Below are 19,251 nucleotides of genomic sequence, written 5' to 3' on the forward strand. Positions count from 1 at the left end.
ATATGATCTCCAACGCCCAGGCATCCTGAACATCTCTTGCCCATACCTGGGCGAAGAGAGAAACTCTGCCCCCTACTAGATCCGTCGCCGGATAGGGGGCCGTTCCTTCATGCTGTCTTAGAGGCAGCAGCAGGCTTTCTGGCCTGCTTGCCTTTATGCCAGGACTGGTTAGGTTTCCAGGCCTGCTTAGATTGAGCAAAAGTTCCCTCTTGCTTTGAAGCGGAGGAAGTTGATGCTGCACCTGCCTTGAAATTTCGAAAGGCACGAAAATTAGACTGTTTGGCCTTTGCTTTGGCCCTGCCCTGAGGAAGGGTATGACCCTTACCTCCAGTAATGTCAGCAATAATTTCCTTCAAACCAGGCCCGAATAAGGTCTGCCCCTTGATAGGAATGTTGAGTAATTTAGACTTCGAAGTTACGTCAGCTGACCAGGATTTAAGCCATAGCGCCCTACGCGCCTGGATGGCGAATCCGGAATTCTTAGCCGTTACTTTAGTCAAATGAACAATGGCATCAGAAACAAATGAGTTAGCTAGCTTAAGTGTTCTAAGCTTGTCAAATAATTTCAGTCAATTGAGCTGTATGGATGGCCTCTTCCAGGGCCTCAAACCAGAATGCCGCCGCGGCCGTGACATGCGCTATGCATGCAAGGGGCTGTAAAATAAAACCTTGTTGAATAAACATTTTCTTAAGGTAACCCTCCAATTTTTTATCCATTGGATCTGAAAAAGCACAACTGTCCTCAACCGGGATAGTGGTACGCTTTGCTAAAGTAGAAACTGCTCCCTCCACCTTAGGGACCGTCTGCCATAAGTCCCGTGTAGTGGCGTCTATTGGAAACATTTTTCTAAATATAGGAGGTGGGGAAAAAGGCACACCCGGTCTATCCCACTCCTTGCTAATAATTTCTGTAAGCCTTTTAGGTATAGGAAAAACATCAGTACACACCGGTACCGCATAGTATTTATCCAGCCTACACAATTTCTCTGGTACTGCAACTGTGTTACAGTCATTCAGAGCAGCTAATACCTCCCCAAGCAACACACGGAGGTTCTCAAGCTTAAATTTAAAATTAGAAATCTCTGAATCAGGTTTCCCCGAATCAGAGATGTCACCCACAGACTGAAGCTCTCTGTCCTCATGATCTGCATATTGTGACGCAGTATCAGACATGGCCCTTACAGCATCTGCGCGCTCTGTATTTCTCCTAACCCCAGAGCAATCGCGCTTGCCTCTTAATTCAGGCAACCTGGATAATACCTCTGACAGGGTATTATTCATGATTGCAGCCATGTCCTGCAAGGTAATCGCTATGGGCGTCCCTGATGCAATTGTCGCCATATTAGCGTGCATCCCCTGAGTGGGAGGCGAAGGGTCTGACACGTGGGGAGAGTTAGTCGGCATAACTTCCCCCTCGTCAGAATCTTCTGGTGATATTTCTTTTATAGTTAAAGACTGATCTTTACTGTTTAAGGTGAAATCAATACATTTAGTACACATTCTCCTATGGGGCTCCACCATGGCTTTCAAACATAATAACAAGTTGTTTCCTCTGTGTCAGACATGTTTAAACAGACTAGCAATGAGACTAGCAAGCTTGGAAAACACTTTAAACAAGTTTACAAGCAATATAAAAAACGTTACTGCACCTTTAAGAAACACAAATTTTGTCAAAATTTGAAATAACAGTGAAAAAAGGCAGTTACACTACCGAAATTTTTACAGTGTATGTAATTCATTGCACCCACTTGCAAATGGATGATTAACCCCTTAATACCAAACACAGAATAATAACTGACAAAAACGTTTTTTTTTTTTTTAAAACAGTCACAACAACTGCCACAGCTCTACTGTGGCTTGTTACCTCCCTCAAAAACGACTTTGAAGCCTTTTGAGCCCTCCAGAGATATTCTGGATCATGCAGGAAGAAGCTGGATCTCTGTGTCTGTAACCACTCCCACTCATATTACAACAGTGGAAAGCCTTCAGGAAACTGTTACTAGGCAGAATTCCAGCCAGCCATGTGGAAAAAAACTAGGCCCCAATAAGTTTTATCACCAAATACATATAAATACGATTAAACATGCCAGCAAATGTTTTATATTACATTTTTATAAGAGTATGTATCTCTATTAATAAGCCTGATACTAGTAGCTCTCACTGCATTTAAGGCTTTACTTACATTAGTTCAGTATCAGCAGCATTTTCTAGCAAATTCCATCCCTAGAAAAATATTAACTGCACATACCTTATTGCAGGAAAACCTGCACGCCATTCCCTCTCTGAAGTTACCTCACTCCTCAGAATATGTGAGAACAGCCATGGATCTTAGTTACTTCTGCTAAGATCATAGAAAACACAGGCAGATTCTTCTTCTAAATACTGCCTGAGATAAACAGTACACTCCGGCACCATTTAAAAATAACAAACTTTTGATTGAAGAATAAACTAAGTATAAAACACCACACTCCTCTTCTGACCTCCATCTTGGTTGAGGCTTGCAAGAGAATGACTGGATATGACAGTTAGGGGAGGAGCTATATAGCAGCTCTGCTGTGGGTGATCCTCTTGCAACTTCCTGTTGGGAAGGAGAATACCTCACAAGTAATGGATGATCCGTGGACTGGATACACTTAACAAGAGAAAATCAATTTTCCATCAGTAATTCCTCTGGTATATCACATGTACAATGCTAAGCATCTATTGCTATAAGAAAAGGTTTATCCACATGATGTGCACATTAAATATATCTCCCAGATGTCAATCATTTGAGACTGATGTTCTTGTTTATATAATTCTCTAACACTCTATTCATATAAAGACTCCATTATTCTGTAAATGTAATTATTTTCTCCCCTATGTAAATCAAATGTACAAGTCCTAACACTGGCATAATAATAAACAACACTGAGGGTGCTTTGGTGGTGAATGTTTGTGTAAACTGGCCAGTATGAGAACAGATCTGTATATTCCTGTGTGCTGTTTGGATTCTATCACATTGATATGAGAGAAACTGAGGTGCACATATATAGAGGTACAAAGGATAGCAGGAGAGCACTTCCAATATGGAGATTTTGTAACTAGGATTTAGAAAGTATTATTTACAATAGGATACTTTATTGACTCTTCTATTTAGTGTAATGCTCGTTTAATATTTCTCTATCAGACTAAACTTGGCCAGTAGTCTTCTTATCCCGGCGTTAAGTCAATCCAGCAGAAAAGCAGTTCAGGGGTAAACAAATAGAATGATCAGGAACAGGTAGGTGTCCGCAACAAGGAAATCCAGCAAGTACAGGGGTAAACCAATAGTTAAAAAATAATAAGGCAATCCAGCAATACAGGGGTTAAGCAGGCAGAGTTCAGTAACGATATGACAATCCAGCAGTTCAAGAGTTAAGCAAGAAGAGTGGTCAGGCAGGCAAAGTACAGTAATGGTATGGCAATCCAGCAATAGTAAGTAATACAGCACCCATGAGCACACACAGTAAGACCTATACTTAGGCACAGGCGAGTGTAACTGATGTACTTACATAGGTGCAGGATTTGCGCCACAGGAGGGATCCGGACTGCCATCAGGAAGAGAGGCATGTGGTGATGACATCATCACCTGAAGCTTACCGCATCGTCCATGGCAATGGATAGAGTGGCGGCCGGGCAGCATGACATTTAGATTTTTTAGTCTTTCTCTTTAGGTTAATTTTTAAAAGGTTTCCACACAGTGCATATAAAGTTTATTTTATGTGATACCTGACTGACATGGGATACCTTTTTCAACTTTCTAAACATGTGAAAGGTTTTTCTCCTGTGTGAATTCTTTCATGATGTTTCAAACTAATCTTTAGTGTAAATGCTTTTCCACACACTGTACATGTGAAAGGTTTTTCTCCTGTGTGAATCCTTTCATGAGTTTTTAGATCCCTCTCGTTAGTAAATCCTTTTCCACACTCTGTACATGTAAAAGGTTTTTCTCCTGTGTGAATCCTTTCATGAGTTTTTAGATCCCTCTTGTTTGTAAATCCTTTTCCACACTCTGTACATGTGAAAGGCTTTTCCCCTGTGTGAATCCTTTCATGTGTTTTCAGATTACTTTTTAGTGTAAAACATTTTCCACATTCTGTACATTTGAAAGGTTTTTCTCCTGTGTGAATCCTTTCATGAGTTTTTAGATCCCTCTTGTTTGTAAATCCTTTTCCACATTCTGTACACGTGAAAGATTTTTCTCCTGTGTGACTCCTTTCATGAGTTTTCAGATTACCTATTTGTGTAAAACATTTTCCGCACTCTGTACATGTGAATGGTTTTTCTCCTGTGTGAATCTTTTCATGTCTTTTCAGATGACTTATTTGTGCAAAACATTTTCTGCACTCTGTACATGTGAAAGGTTTTTCTCCAGTGTGACTCCTTTCATGAATTTTCAGACTATCTATTTGTGTAAAACATTTTCCACACTCTGTACATTTGAAAGGCTTTTCTCCTGTGTGAATTCTTTCATGAATTTTCAGACTGCTCTTCTGTGTAAAACATTTTCCACACTCTGTACATGTGAAAGGCTTTTCTGCTGTGTGAATCCTTTCATGAGTTTTCAGATAACTCTTATGTGTAAAACTTTTTCCACATTTTGCACATGTGAAAGGTTTCTCCCCTGTGTGGGTCATTTCATGAGATATGAGATTTACCTTGGATGTAAAACATCTCCCACACTCATTACATGTGAAAGGCTTCTCCCCTGTGTGTGTTTTTTCATGATACATAAGATTTCCTTTAGATGTGAAACATCTCCCACATTCTATACATGTGTGAGGTTTCACAAATGTGTCCACTGTGTGGTGTCCAGGGAGATGCAAATTACATATGAAGCTTTTCTCACATTCGGTACATTTGAATGGTTTCTTATTTGTACAAATCATTTGGCTAGACTTAAGATGTTTCCCTTCTTTTAAATGTTTTGGAAACTCAGTGAATGTGTGTGGTTTATCCTCTGGGATAAACATTTCACTAGATAAGTCATAAATGTCCTCTTGTTTGATGACTAAATTACTCTCTTGACCTAATGATTGCTGCCCAGTTTCTGCCAATTCAACATCTTCTTTAAATATCTGCTGTGATATCCCCAAGGTTTGTGAATAATCATTAGTATCTAAGACTTTTGGAGTTTGTGGTATCATTCTGATGCTTCCTGTAGTGAAGGATGGATATGAACTATTCACGTGATTGTCTAAATAAAAAGAAAAAGGAATAAAGAAAATAAATAAAGTTTATTCTTTAAAATGGAATCCATCTTTAAAAAAAACCAACATATTTGTTTACATTCCATGAAAAGTCTTCAGTTTTGTGTTCATTTTTAAATTAATTAACCTGTAAATCATAAATTAAAACAAAAGACAAATAATATAATATTTCTACATTATAATAAACGAAACATCTGATTACTGATGAAAACAATTTATGGGCATCAACCATCCTCATTTAGCATTCCACAAGCAAATGCATATACAGCCCTGCCCGGCTCATGCTCAACCAGTTGGGTGAGAACATGATGTCTTAATCATCACAGACTAATAATTAGTGTGAGATGTTTTGAAAGGCTAAGGAGCAGTGATCTTATGATACTTCTTAGCTTGCGGTTGCAGTTGTTTAATTTATATAATCAGCCAAAAATGTATTAGTTTAATAATACTCACTGTGAAATTAAGCACACAAATCAGTGGTGGTTCTGGGATGGGGAACACTTACTGGTGGAGTTCTAGGTGTTCTACATATGGGAACAAGGTAGGCGTAAGTGTAGTTATAGTTGTTCCATGAGTTGGGTCAGGGCAGGGGAAGTTAGAGTTGCAGGTGATCTGAGATCAGGTGTTGAAAGAGGGGAAAAAGTGATGGCACTACTGATACAAAGTAACAGAAGGGATGGGCCTATGATTATTAACCTGTGGCCTTAATCAATAGGTAATGAGGCCCTAAGGTGCTGTGTATTGGGAACCTTTTTGTACAGTGAGCAACTGCTAGACAGTTGCAGACAAAGAATACACTTTAGCACTCAATCCCCCACATCAAGTGTGTTATAATTATGAGGTAGTGTGCGTCGACAAAAACATGGTTAAAAAAGAAAACTTTATTAGGTATATTAAAATAAGGGGGAAAACCACATTAAAAACAACTAGAAATATATAGGTGGTCAATTGCTAATCTGGATACGTACAACCAGATAGCTAATGGTGAACAATATATTATGGCGGTGCTATACAGGATATGAGACAGGATCTCAGATAAGGGATCCTGACTAATATATATTATTGAGGTTTTGACAGACAAAATAGATTTATTGACTCCTCTGTGGCAGTTATGACATATACCGTACCCCCTTTAAAGGAGCTCCGTGCCACACACATAGTGAACCCCACGCTTGATTTCAGTGTCACTACTTGTGTCTTGAGTAATAATCACTATGTACTATATTTTAGTATAAATAGGTAGCAATAATATATATATATACCCAAGTACCCCTGTTCAGGTTATACTAGGAACTATAGAGTTGTATATTTACGCATAAATGCGTTTACTCTCTTAGAATTCATGCTAATAGTGTTGGCCACCTAATTATATATTGTGATCATCTGTTTTGTATAGGTCCATTAACAGCATTACTGGTAATAGTACTAGTAATGTGAGAAAATAATGGTCTCTGTGTCTCACTATATAGTGAGATTCGTGTTGCATTACAGTATCTCTGGGAAAATCAAAAATATAAATCACTGTACAGTTTATTGCCTGTTATTATGATGCTGCAGCCTATGTAGGGTTAAATATCACCAATAAAGTTGTACTGAAAAACTGTGTAGTTGGTTGATTGCATACAATTGTGTTAAATCTCTTAGAACTTAATATTAGTGATATCTTTGTACAAATGTTGCAATTGGCCGCTGTGTGTTAAACTGTACCGTCGGGTAATAACAAAGATACTGACAGCGTAGGAAAGTAAGAAACTATGTAGCTCATGGTTGTGTGAATAGCGTGCTGTGTTACACTGTTTAGGTCTACAGTATCAATCACTGTATGATTTATTGCCTGTTGTAATAAATTGCTAGCAGCAGGATATCTAAGACTGAATACCGCTCCCAAAGTTATACTAGAAAATATATAGTTACTTGATTGTACATAATTACATTTGATCTCTAAAACCTTGGTACTAGTTATGGCTTGTTGTAAAAGGTGTATCATAACAGCCCAATGGTGTTTACAATAGGCCGCTAAATATCGAATTGTGTTGCAGGATACCAACAATAATACCGGCAATTAAAGACCTCCGTGTTTGACGCTTCGATTAAGTCACTGATGTTAGTCATGCTATACCTAGTTCCCCATATTTACCAATACAGTAACCACAGTATATTTAAGCGTTATAGATAATAGTTGTATATTTGTAGCTGATAAATTGAGGAAAGAGTATATCATCAAGCAACAGAGCACGTATGAATAGCCAGGACAGAGATGACCTCCGGTCATTGCCTGTTAGTGAAAAGTATAGACTTCGCCTTGCTAATCCGAGTATTCATGTGTGACAGCTCAGATATCAATATTACAGCCCTATTGTTTACTAGAAATTAAAAACTAACGCCTAGATTTGGAGTTTTGCGTTAGAAGGGGTGCGTTAGCTACGCATGCTTTTTTTTCCCCGCACCTTTTAAATACCGCTGGTATTTAGAGTTCACAGAAGGGCTGCGTTAGGCTCCAAAAAGGGAGCGTACAGGCATATTTACCGCCACTGCAACTCTAAATACCAGCGGTGCTTACGGACGCGGCCAGCTTCAAAAACGTGCTCGTGCACGATTCCCCCATAGGAAACAATGGGGCAGTTTGAGCTGAAAAAAAACCTATCACCTGCAAAAAAGCAGCGTTCAGCTCCTAACGCAGCCCCATTGTTTCCTATGGGGAAACACTTCCTAAGTCTGCACCTAATACCCTAACATGTACCCCGAGTCTAAACACCCCTAACCTTATACTTATTAACCCCTATTCTGCCGCCCCCGCTATCGCTGACCCCCGCATATTTTTTTTAACCCCTAATCTGCTGCTCCGTACACCGCCGCAACCTACGTTATCCCTATGTACCCCTAATCTGCTGCCCCTAACACCGCCGACCCCTATATTATATTTATTAACCCCTAATCTGCCGCCCCAAACGTCGCCTCCACCTACCTACAATTATTAACCCCTAATCTGCCGACCGGACCTCGCCGCTACTATAATAAATGTATTAACCCCTAAAGCTAAGTCTAACCCTAACACTAACACCCCCCTAAATTAAATATAATTTAAATCTAACGAAATAAATTAACTCTTATTAAATAATTTATTCCTATTTAAAGCTAAATACTTACCTGTAAAATAAATCCTAATATAGCTACAATATAAATTATAATTATATTGTAGCTATTTTAGGATTAATATTTATTTTACAGGCAACTTTGTATTTATTTTAACCAGGTACAATAGCTATTAAATAGTTAATAACTATTTAATAGTTACCTAGTTAAAATAATTACAAAATGACCTGTAAAATAAATCCTAACCTAAGTTACAATTAACACTACACTATCAATAAATTAATTAAATAAAATACCTACAATTATCTTCAATTAAACCTAACACTACACTATCAATAAATTAATTAAATACAATACCTACAAATAAATACAATTAAATAAACTAACTAAAGTACAAAAAATAAAAAAGAACTAAGTTACAAAAAATAAAAAAATATTTACAAACATTAGAAAAATATTACAATTTTAAGCTAATTACACCTACTCTAAGCCCCCTAATAAAATAACAAAGCCCCCCAAAATAAAAAAAATGCCCTACTCTATTCTAAAATTAAAATAGAAAAGCTCTTTTAACTTACCAGCCCTTAAAAGGGCCTTTTGCGGGGCATGCCCCATTGGATCAGCCAATCGGATTGAACTTGAATCTGATTGGCTGATTCCATCAGCCAATCAGAATTTTCCTACCTTAATTCCGATTAGAATCCTATCAGCCAATCGGAATTTGAGGGACGCCATCTTGGATGACGTCCCTTAAAGGAACCTTCATTCTGTGTTAGGACGTCGGAAGAAGAGGATGGATCCGCGCCGGAGGTCTTGAAGATGGAGCCGCTCGTCATCGGATGGAAGAAGATAGAAGATGCCGCTTGGATGAAGATGTCTACCGGTCCGGATCTCCTCTTCTGCCCGGATAGGATGAAGACTTCTGCCCGATGATGGACTTCTTCAGCCGCCGCTTGGATCAAGACTTCAGCCGGAGGATGGACGTCTTCAGCCCCCGCTTGGGCTTGGATCAAGACATCGGAGCCTGGACCGATCGGTGTGGTGAAGATAAGGTAGGAAGATCTTCAGGGGCTTAGTGTTAGGTTTATTTAAGGGGGGTTTGGGTTAGATTAGGGGTATGTGGGTGGTGGGTTGTAATGTTGGGGGGGTATTGTGTTTATTTTTACAGGCAAAAGAGCTGTTTTCTTTGGGGCATGCCCCGCAAAAGGCCCTTTTAAGGGCTGGTAAGGTAAAAGAGCTTTTCTATTTTAATTTTAGAATAGGGTAGGGCATTTTTTTATTTTGGGGGGCTTTGAGTAGGTGTAATTAGTTTAAAATTGTTGTGATATTTTTATTATGTTTGTAAATTATTTTTTTATTTTTTGTACTTTAGTTAGTTTATTTATTTGTATTTATTTGTAGGTATTTTATTTAATTAATTTATTGATAGTGTAGTGTTAGGTTTAATTGTAACTTAGGTTAGGATTTATTTTACAGGTAATTTTGTAATTATTTTAACTAGGTAGCTAATAAATAGTTATTAACTATTTAATAGCTATTGTACCTGGTTAAAATAATTACAAAGTTGCCTGTAAAATAAATATAAATCCTAAAATAGCTACAACCTAATTATTCGTTATATTGTAGCTATATTAGGGTTTATTTTACAGGTAAGTATTTAGCTTTAAATAGGATTAATTTATTTAATAAGAGTTAATTTATTTAGTTAGATTTAAATTATATTTAACTTAGGGGGGTGTTAGGGTTAGACTTAGCTTTAGGGGTTAATACATTTATTAGAGTAGCGGTGAGGTCCGGTCGGCAGATTAGGGGTTAATAATTGAAGTTAGGTGTCGGCGATGTTAGGGAGGACAGATTAGGGGTTAATACTATTTATTATAGGGTTATTGAGGCGGCAGTGAGGCGGATTAGGGGTTAATAACTTTATTATGGTAGCGGTGAGGTCCGGTCGGCAGATTAGGGGTTAATTATTGTAGGTAGGTGGCGGCGACATTTTGGGGGGCAGATTAGGGGTTAATAAATATAATATAGGGGTCGGAGGTGTTAGGGGCAGCAGATTAGAGGTACATAGGTATAATGTAGGTTGCGGCAGTGTGCGGTCGGCAGATTAGGGGTTAAAAAAATGTATTAGAGTGGCGGCGATGTGGGGGGCCTCGGTTTAGGGGTGCATAGGTAGTTTATGGGTGTTAGTGTACTTTAGAGCACAGTAGTTAAGAGCTTTATGAACCGGCGTTTGCCCAGAAAGCTCTTAATTCCTGGCTTTTTTCTGCGGCTGGAGTTTTGTCGTTAGAGTTCTAACGCTCACTTCAGCCAAGACTCTAAATACCGGCGTTAGAAAGATCCCATTGAAAAGATAGGATACGCAAATGGCGTAGGGGGATCTGCGGTATGGAAAAGTTGCGGCTGGAAAGTGAGCGTTAGACCCTTTCCTGACTGACTCTAAATACCAGCGGGCGGTAAAAACCAGCGTTAGGAGCCTCTAATGCTGGTTGTGACGGCTAACGCAGAACTCTAAATCTAGGCGTAAGGGTCCCACATGCCCTTGCTCCTGACATGTTTCGCCGGTAACTCCGGCTTTTTTTAAGGTGGGGTACTGCGGCATAGGCGGCTTTTTGTGACGTCTGTCCACACCTCTCTTTGGTATTGGGTGAATTAGATCCATTCTATGTTGTGTGCATCGCTGCACTCAGGATCATAATGAGCTAAATTTGTAATTAGTTAACATAGACTGCAATGCTACAGTCTATATTTTGAAGTTTTTATGTATTAAAAATTGATTGCTACCAGATTATTTTAAAGTTCAGTTTTGTACAGTGTTATATACGTTGATGTCTATTAAATTGAACTTCATATTGCAGTAGTTCCAAAATTTAGTTTGATCGTTATGAAGATAGAGTCTGGGGCATCATATAGATTATAATATGATAGCTGTAGTGTTATATGAAGATTTTAATATATAATACATCATTATATGGAATACAACAATAAAATTGTTGATTATTACTATAACGACTCGTGCCTATTAGTTTTTATATTATTATTCAAATTTCATATGTTATCTCAAAAAAATATATATACATGCTACTAACAATTATTCAAAATTTGCTCACAATAAGTTTTGGCAGGGAGCCAAAATAGTGAACAAATAGTGATAAATCTTTGATAAACAGTGAAAACTAAACACACAAATTGTGAAACTGGTGCTGAAAGAAAAATCAAGAATCTATTATGAAATACCAAAGATTTCATGGTGAAATATTATAACCTAATTTAAAGTAATTCTTATATTAAATACATCACTATAGCGATTGTCTATTAGAACCATATTTTATACAGAGAGTCCAAAATATTATAAGGACTAATATAGAAATGAACGTGAAGTGCCAATACAAAAAGATTTTTTTGTGTATATATTTATAATATTTTTTAATAGTGAATCATAATCCCTCAAATTCAGTGGGGGTTAATGTGTTAATACGTTAAACCTCTGTGAGAAAGAAATTGATCTGTATGTGTGACTGTGTAAATTAATGGAGTTAGAAGCATGTTTTAGCTTTTGAAAAATTTAGTATATTATATCAAAGATATGTAAAACAATTGTTGTTATCGTTTAGGCCTGCTGGGGAAACTGAATTCATAAGGTAGATCCAGCGGCTTTCCTTTTTTAATCAGGTCTCTTCCATGTTGCCACCCCTGATTCCTAATGATATCTTTTCAATACCATGGCAACGGAATTCTGAGGTCCTGCTTTGACGATAGGTTAAAAAATGTGATGCTACAGTTGTAATGTTTTTATAAAATTGCTCAAATCTTTTTCAGCATTTCTTACATTACTAAGATGCTCTAACATTCTAATGCGAAATATTCTAGAGGTCATCCCTATATAGTACAAATTGCAGCTACAGGTAATGGCATAAATAATGCCTTCATGTGTTGTAGTTAATGAGACTTGATTTTGTGCATTTTTCCATATCTATCTGTTACTAGACCGGAAGTATATGTTTACAAATGGAGCAATTTCTACATTGGAAATGCCCTAATACTATAGGGTCACAATTGGTTTGTCTTTGTACAAAATGACTGGGACTCAGCACATCTTTCAGATTTTTTGTACATTTGTATCCAATTGATATTTTTTCCCCTATGATGTTCTCCAGATTAGGGTCTGCTTGGAGGATATGCAGATGTTTATTAAGGATATGTATCCCATCTGAGGATTGTGGTGACTATGTCAGTATTAATCTAGTAGTTTGATCTTTCATTTTGTTCTTTATTTGTAGAAGGTCTTGTCTGTTTGTAAGGTTTGCTCTTTGTCTCGCCTTCTTTATGCTATGATTACTGTACCCTCTTTTTTGTAATCTTAGATGTAGTTCATCTGCTCGTTGTTTATATGTTGTTGTATCTGAGCAGTTCCTTCTTATCCTTAGAAATTCTCCAGTTGGTAATGCTTTTATTGTATTTGGTGAATGACCGCTTGTAGCATGGAGAACATTATTAGTGGCTGTCTTTTTTCTGAAAAGATCTGTTTGTATTCCCCCAGTTTTATCTTTCGATGTTTTGAGATCCAAAAATGTTATTTCATGTAGATTATGTTCATATGTGAGTATTATATTAAATTTGTTATTGTTTAGTTGATTCAAGAATTGAATTAACTCATCTGATGGTCCTTCCCATAGAAAGAACACGTCGTCTATGTATGTGAGCCATAGAGGGATGGGATTAGTAAACTTTGCATTTTCATCAGAAAACACTGTTTGCTGCTCCCACCAACCTAAGAAGAGGTTTGCATATGTTGGTGCGCAGTACCCATTGCAGTGCCTCTTACTTGTAGGTAGAATTGTTGATCAAAAACAAAGTAGTTATGGTGCAAGACAAATTTTAACAGTTCTAGAATAAAATGGTCATGGGCTTTGTCTTCAACAGAAGAGGATTGAAGAAAACTTTGTACAGCCTTAATACCTAGTTGGTGATCTATGCTGGTATATAATGCTTCAACATCAGCTGTTACTAAAATTGTATTCTCATTTATTTGAATGTTTTCTAAGTGGTGCAGGACCTCCATAGTGTCTCTTACGAATTATGGTAGTTGAGTGACAAACTCCCTGAGACTATAATCAACATACTGACTCGCGTTTTCTGTAAGATTACTGATGGGGGATACAATGGGACGCCCTGGAGGTTTGGTCAGGTTTTTATGGAACTTTGGTATAGCATAAAATGTGGCCGTTTTTGGTTCGTGTACTGTTAGAAATTTACTTTCTTTCAGCGTTATAATTTGATCTGTAGAGATCATTCTGTTGTATAATGTTAAATATTTTTGAACACAAAATGAGGAAAAAGGAATCTGAGTCCTGTAGTCAGTGATAAGAGTTTATTTTGGAGCAGGCTTCAACATATCAGGTGAGCTCCTATCTTACGCGTTTCGTGCATGGGCACATGCGCTTCATCAGAGAATATAATATTCTCTGATAATTAATATTATAATATAATATTATAATATAATATTTTTGAGTAGGATCAAACAATAATTTAGAATAACAGTCTCTATTACGTGCATCTCTTGTAATGATTTTCTTTTCTGAATTAGTCAGATTGTTCTGTATTGTTTTAAGGGGAAGTTCTGAAATCTCTTTAGTTACCATCTTGTTAAAGATCTCTATATGTCTAGAGGAGTTGAATTTCGGTATATATTTTGATTTGATCAAAATCATTTCTCTCCAATTTGAAGAGACCTCATTATCATCGAGGAGGCCCTGCATTACTTGAATAGTAAGTTGTTCTTCATTTGACCAGTTGGTCTTTATACCTTCAATCTCACGTTAGGTCATTTTTTCTCATGAACTGTTTTTTTCAAAAGGATTTTTCTAAGGTATAATTGTATATCCTTAGTAGTCTCAAATGTATCCAAATATCCAGTGGGACAGAAAGACAAACCTTTACTTAGGACATTTTGATGTTCTATACATAGAAGTTTATTAGATAGGTTTATGACTTGCATTACATCAGCCTCATTCATGAGAATGGGCTGGGTGGTCTTTTGTAAGGCTTCCATCTTTTGTTGTCTTGTTTTTGTTTGTCCTTGTTTTTGAATGGTCTTTGGTTTGTTTCTGCGCCCTCTCCTGGTGGGTCTTCTTCTGCTGAAGTATCCTCTCCTAAAAAAATCCTTTCGTTTTTTCCTCTCTTGTCTAGTCACCATATGAGTGGATGTACTAGGTGTAGTACCTTCAGTGTCAGTTGTGTCAGATTCACTTCCCTCTATGTCGGAAGCATCACTATCTATGACATGTACTCTTGTTGGTTTTGTTGGGTTTCTATTGAATTCCTTGCCCCATTTGTAAACTTTATTGTTTTTGAAGTCTGAAATATCTCTATTTAATTTGGTTTCTTAATTCTGTTTTATCTCAGCCTTGTATTTCTCAAGTTCTGTTTGGTATTTTTTATATCTGGTTTCAAATTCAGGTAGATTTTCGAATGTTTTTAGCTTTATATTTAGGTCTTCTATCTCAGTTTCAATTCTGTCATATTCAGCTGTATAATTTTTCATTAGAATCTTCATTAATTTTAAAGAGCATTCGGAAACTTCACGTTCATTTCTATATTAGTCCTTATAATATTTTGGACTATCTGTATAAAATGTGGTTCTAATAGACAATCACTATATTGATGTATTTAATATAAGAATTACTTTAAAATAGGTTATAATATTTTACCATGAAATCTTTGGTATTTCATAATAGATTCTTGATTTTTCTTTCAGCACCGGTTTCATAATTTGTGTGTTTAGTTTTCACTGTTTAACAAATATTTATCACTATTTGTTCGCTATTTTAGCTCCCTACCAAAACTTATTGTGAGCCCATTTTAAATAATTGTTAGTAGCATGTATATATATTTTTTGAGATAACATATGAAATTTTAATAATAATATAAAAACTAATAGGCCGTTATAGTATTAATCAACAATTTTATTGTTGTATTCCATATAACGATGTATTATATATTCAAATCTTCATATAACACTACAGCTATCATATGATAATCTATATGATGCCCCACACTCTTTCTTCATAACGAACAAACTAAATTTTGGAACTACTGCAATATGAAGTTCAATTTAATAGACATCAACGTATATAACACTGTACAAAACTGAACTTTAAAATAATCTGGTAACAATCAATTTTTAATACATAAATACTTCAAAATATAGACTGTAGCATTGCAGTCTATGTTAACTAATAACAAATTTAGCTCATTATGATCCTGAGTGCAGCAATGCACAAGACATAGAATGGATCTAATTCGCCCAATACCAAAGAGAGGTGTGGTCAGACATCACAAAAAGCCGGCGTGTGACAGCTGATATCTGAGCTGTCACACGTGAATACTCCGATTAGCAAGGCGAAGTCTATACTTTTCACTAACAGGCAATGACCGGAGGTCATCTCTGTCCTGGCTATTCATACGTGCTCTGTTGCTTGATGATATACTCTTTCCTCAATTTATCAGCTACAAATATACAACTATCACCTATAACGCTTAAATATACTGTGGTTACTGTATTTGTAAATATGGGGAACTAGGTATAGCATGACTAACATCAGTGACTTAATCGGAGCGTCAAACATGGAGGTCTTTAATTGCCAGTATTATTGTTGGTATCCTGCAACACGATTCGATATTTAGCGGCCTATTGTAAACACCATTGGGCTGTTATTATACACCTTTTACAACACGCCATAACTAGTACCAAGGTTTTAGAGATCAAATGTAATTATGTACAATCAAGTAACTATATATTTTCTAGTATAACTTTGGGAGCGGTATTCAGTCTTAGATATCCTGCTGCTAGCAATTTATTACAACAGGCAATAAATCATACAGTGATTGATACTGTAGACCTAAACAGTGTAACACAGCACGCTATTCACACAACCATGAGCTACATAGTTTCTTACTTTCCTACGCTGTCAGTATATTTGTTAATACCCGACGGTACAGTTTAACACACAGCGGCCAATTGCAACATTTGTACAAAGATATCACTAATATTAAGTTCTAAGAGATTTAACACAATTGTATGCAATCAACCAACTACACAGTTTTTCAGTACAACTTTATTGGTGATATTTAACCCTACATAGGCTGCAGCGTCATAATAACAGGCAATAAACTGTACAGTGATTGATATTTTGCATTTTCCCAGAGATACTGTAATAAAACATGCTGCTCACTATATAGTGAGACACAGAGACCATTATTTTCTCACATTACTAGTACTATTACCAGTAATCCTATTACGGACCCATACAAAACAGATGATCACAATATAATTATGCGGACAACACTATTAGCATGAATTCTAAGAGAGTAAACGCATTTTTGCTTAAATATACAACTCTATAGTTCCTAGTATAACCTGAACAGGGGTACTTGGGTATATATATAATTTCTACCTATTTATACTAAAATATAGTACATAGGGATTGTTACTCAAGACACAAATAGTGACACTGAAATCAAGCGTGGGGTTCACTATATGTGTGACACAGAGTTCCTTTAAAGGGGGTACAGTATATGCCATAACTGCCACAGAGGAGTCAATAAATCTATTTTGTCTGTCAAAACCTCAATAATATATATTAGTCAGGATCCCTTATCTGAAATCCTGTCTCATATCCTGAATAGCACTTCCATAATACACTGCTCAAAAAAATAAAGGGAACACTAAAATAACACATCCTAGATCTGAATGAATAAAATATTCTAATTAAATACTTTGTTCTTTACATAGTTGAATGTGCTGACAACAAAATCACACAAAAATTAAAAAATGGAAATCAAAATTTTCAACCCATGGAGGTCTGGATTTGGAGTCACACTCAAAATTAAAGTGGAAAAACACACTACAGGCAGATCCAACTTTGATGTAATGTCCTTAAAACAAGTCAAAATGAGGCTGTATGACCTCCCTACAACGCCTGTGCATGCTCCTGATGAGGTGGCGGATGGTCTCCTGAGGGATCTCCTCCCAGACCTGGACTAAAGTATCCACCAACTCCTGGACAGTCTGTGGTGCAAAGTGAAATTGGTGGATGGAGCGAGACATGATGTCCCAGATGTGCTCAATTGGATTCAGGTCTGGGGAACGGGAGGGCCAGTCCATAGCATCAATGCCTTCGTCTTGCAGGAACTGCTGACACACTCCAGCCACATGAGGTCTAGCATTGTCTTGCATTAGGAGGAACCCAGGGCCAACCGCACCAGCATATGGTCTCACAAGGGGTCTGAGGATCTCATCATGATACCTAATGGCAGTCAGGCTACCTCTGGCGAGCACATGGAGGGCTGTTCGGCCCCTCAAAGAAATGCCACCCCACACCATTACTGACCCACTGCCAAACTGGCCATGCTGGAGGATGTTGCAGGCAGCAGAACGTTCTCCACGGCGTCTCCAGACTGTCACGTCTGTCAAATGTGCTCAGTGTGCCCCTGCTTTCATCTGTGAAGAGCACAGGGCGCCAGTGGCGAATTTGCCAATCTTGGTGTTCTCTGGCAAATGTCAAACGTCCTGCACGGTGTTGGACTGTAAGCACAACCCCCACCTGTTGACGTTGGGTCCTCATACCACCCTCATGGAGTCGGTTTCTGACCGTTTGAGCAGACACATGCACATTTGTGGCCTGCTGGAGGTCATTTTGCAGGGCTCTGGCAGTGCTCCTCCTGCTCCTCCTTGCACAAAGGCGGAGGTAGCGGTCCTGCTGCTGGGTTGTTGCCCTCCTACGGCCTCCTCCACGTCTCCTGATGTACTGGCCTGTCTCCTGGTAGCGCCTCCATGCTCTGGACACTACGCTGACAGACACAGCAATCCTTCTTGCCACAGCTCGCACTGATGTGCCATCCTGGATGAGCTGCACTACCTGAGCCACTTGTGTGGGTTGTAGACTCCGTCTCATGCTACCACTAGAGTGCAAGCACCACCAGCATTCAAAAGTGACCATAACATCAGCCAGAAAGCATAGGAACTGAGAAGTGGTCTGTGGTCACCACCTGCAGAACCACTCCTTTATTGGGGGTGTCTTGCTAATTGCCTATAATTTCCACCTGTTGTCTATCCCATTTGCACAACAGCATGTGAAATTGATTGTCACTCAGTGTTGCTTCCTAAGTGGACAGTTTGATTTCACAGAAGTGTGATTGACTTGGAGATACATTGTGTTGTTTAAGTGTTCCCTTTATTTTTTTGAGCAGTGTATATTATTCACCATTAGCTATCTGGTAGTACCTATCCAGATTAGCAATTGACCACCAGCCCTATATATCTAGTTGTTTTTAATGTAGTTTTCCCCCTTATTTTAATATAACTAATAAAGTTTGTTTTTTTTAACCATGTTTTTGTCGACGGACACTACCTCATAATTATAACACACTTGATGTGGGGGACTGAGTGCTAAAGTGTATTCTTTGTCTGCAACTGTCTAGCAGTTGCTCACCGATTTATTCTATTTTCCCAGTAATCAAAGTCAGCATAATATCTATTTTACTCACCTAACACATATGAGTTCATGCTGATAACAGGCTCCAATGTCTGTGCTCAGGAAGAAGGTTCCCTTATTCACTCCAGTTACATCAATACCTGATATCTCTCAGTGCTCTGGCCGTGTCTGTAAAAAGTATATTAAATGGTTTAGACAGATAATAATAAATAATGGTTCTGATTAACTGTACGTATGGTATAATTAAGAGCACACATAACAATTCATGTGATACAGATCAGCTGATTAGGTTATTACATATGTGCTATTGATTCAGCACAAGCATTTAGTACAGTTAGCTCTGTGGGTGTTACAGTTGTACCTTAAATATTTATCTTTCCAGAACTTTACAAGTACAGTATAAGCTCAGGAGTAGACAATCTATTTATGAGTGG

The 19,251-nt window shown here is 37.6% G+C and overlaps 1 protein-coding gene across 1 annotated transcript in view; it reads right to left on the reverse strand.

Annotated features, from left to right (window-relative positions):
- Positions 1–18,986, reverse strand: part of LOC128661280 (zinc finger protein 585B-like) — a 111,128-nt gene extending 92,142 nt beyond the window's left edge. Inside the window, exons 1-2 of the mRNA XM_053715554.1 lie at positions 18,870–18,986; positions 3,776–5,215 (exon numbers count right to left, since the gene is read on the reverse strand). Coding sequence (XP_053571529.1) covers positions 3,776–5,215; positions 18,870–18,888 — 1,459 coding nt within the window. The 5' untranslated portion in view covers positions 18,889–18,986. The remainder of the gene's footprint in view (positions 1–3,775; positions 5,216–18,869) is intronic.
- Positions 18,987–19,251: the final 265 nt, after the last annotated feature.

Source organism: Bombina bombina, chromosome 5 (genome assembly GCF_027579735.1).
Source record: "Bombina bombina isolate aBomBom1 chromosome 5, aBomBom1.pri, whole genome shotgun sequence".
Taxonomy (NCBI): Eukaryota; Metazoa; Chordata; class Amphibia; order Anura; family Bombinatoridae; genus Bombina; species Bombina bombina.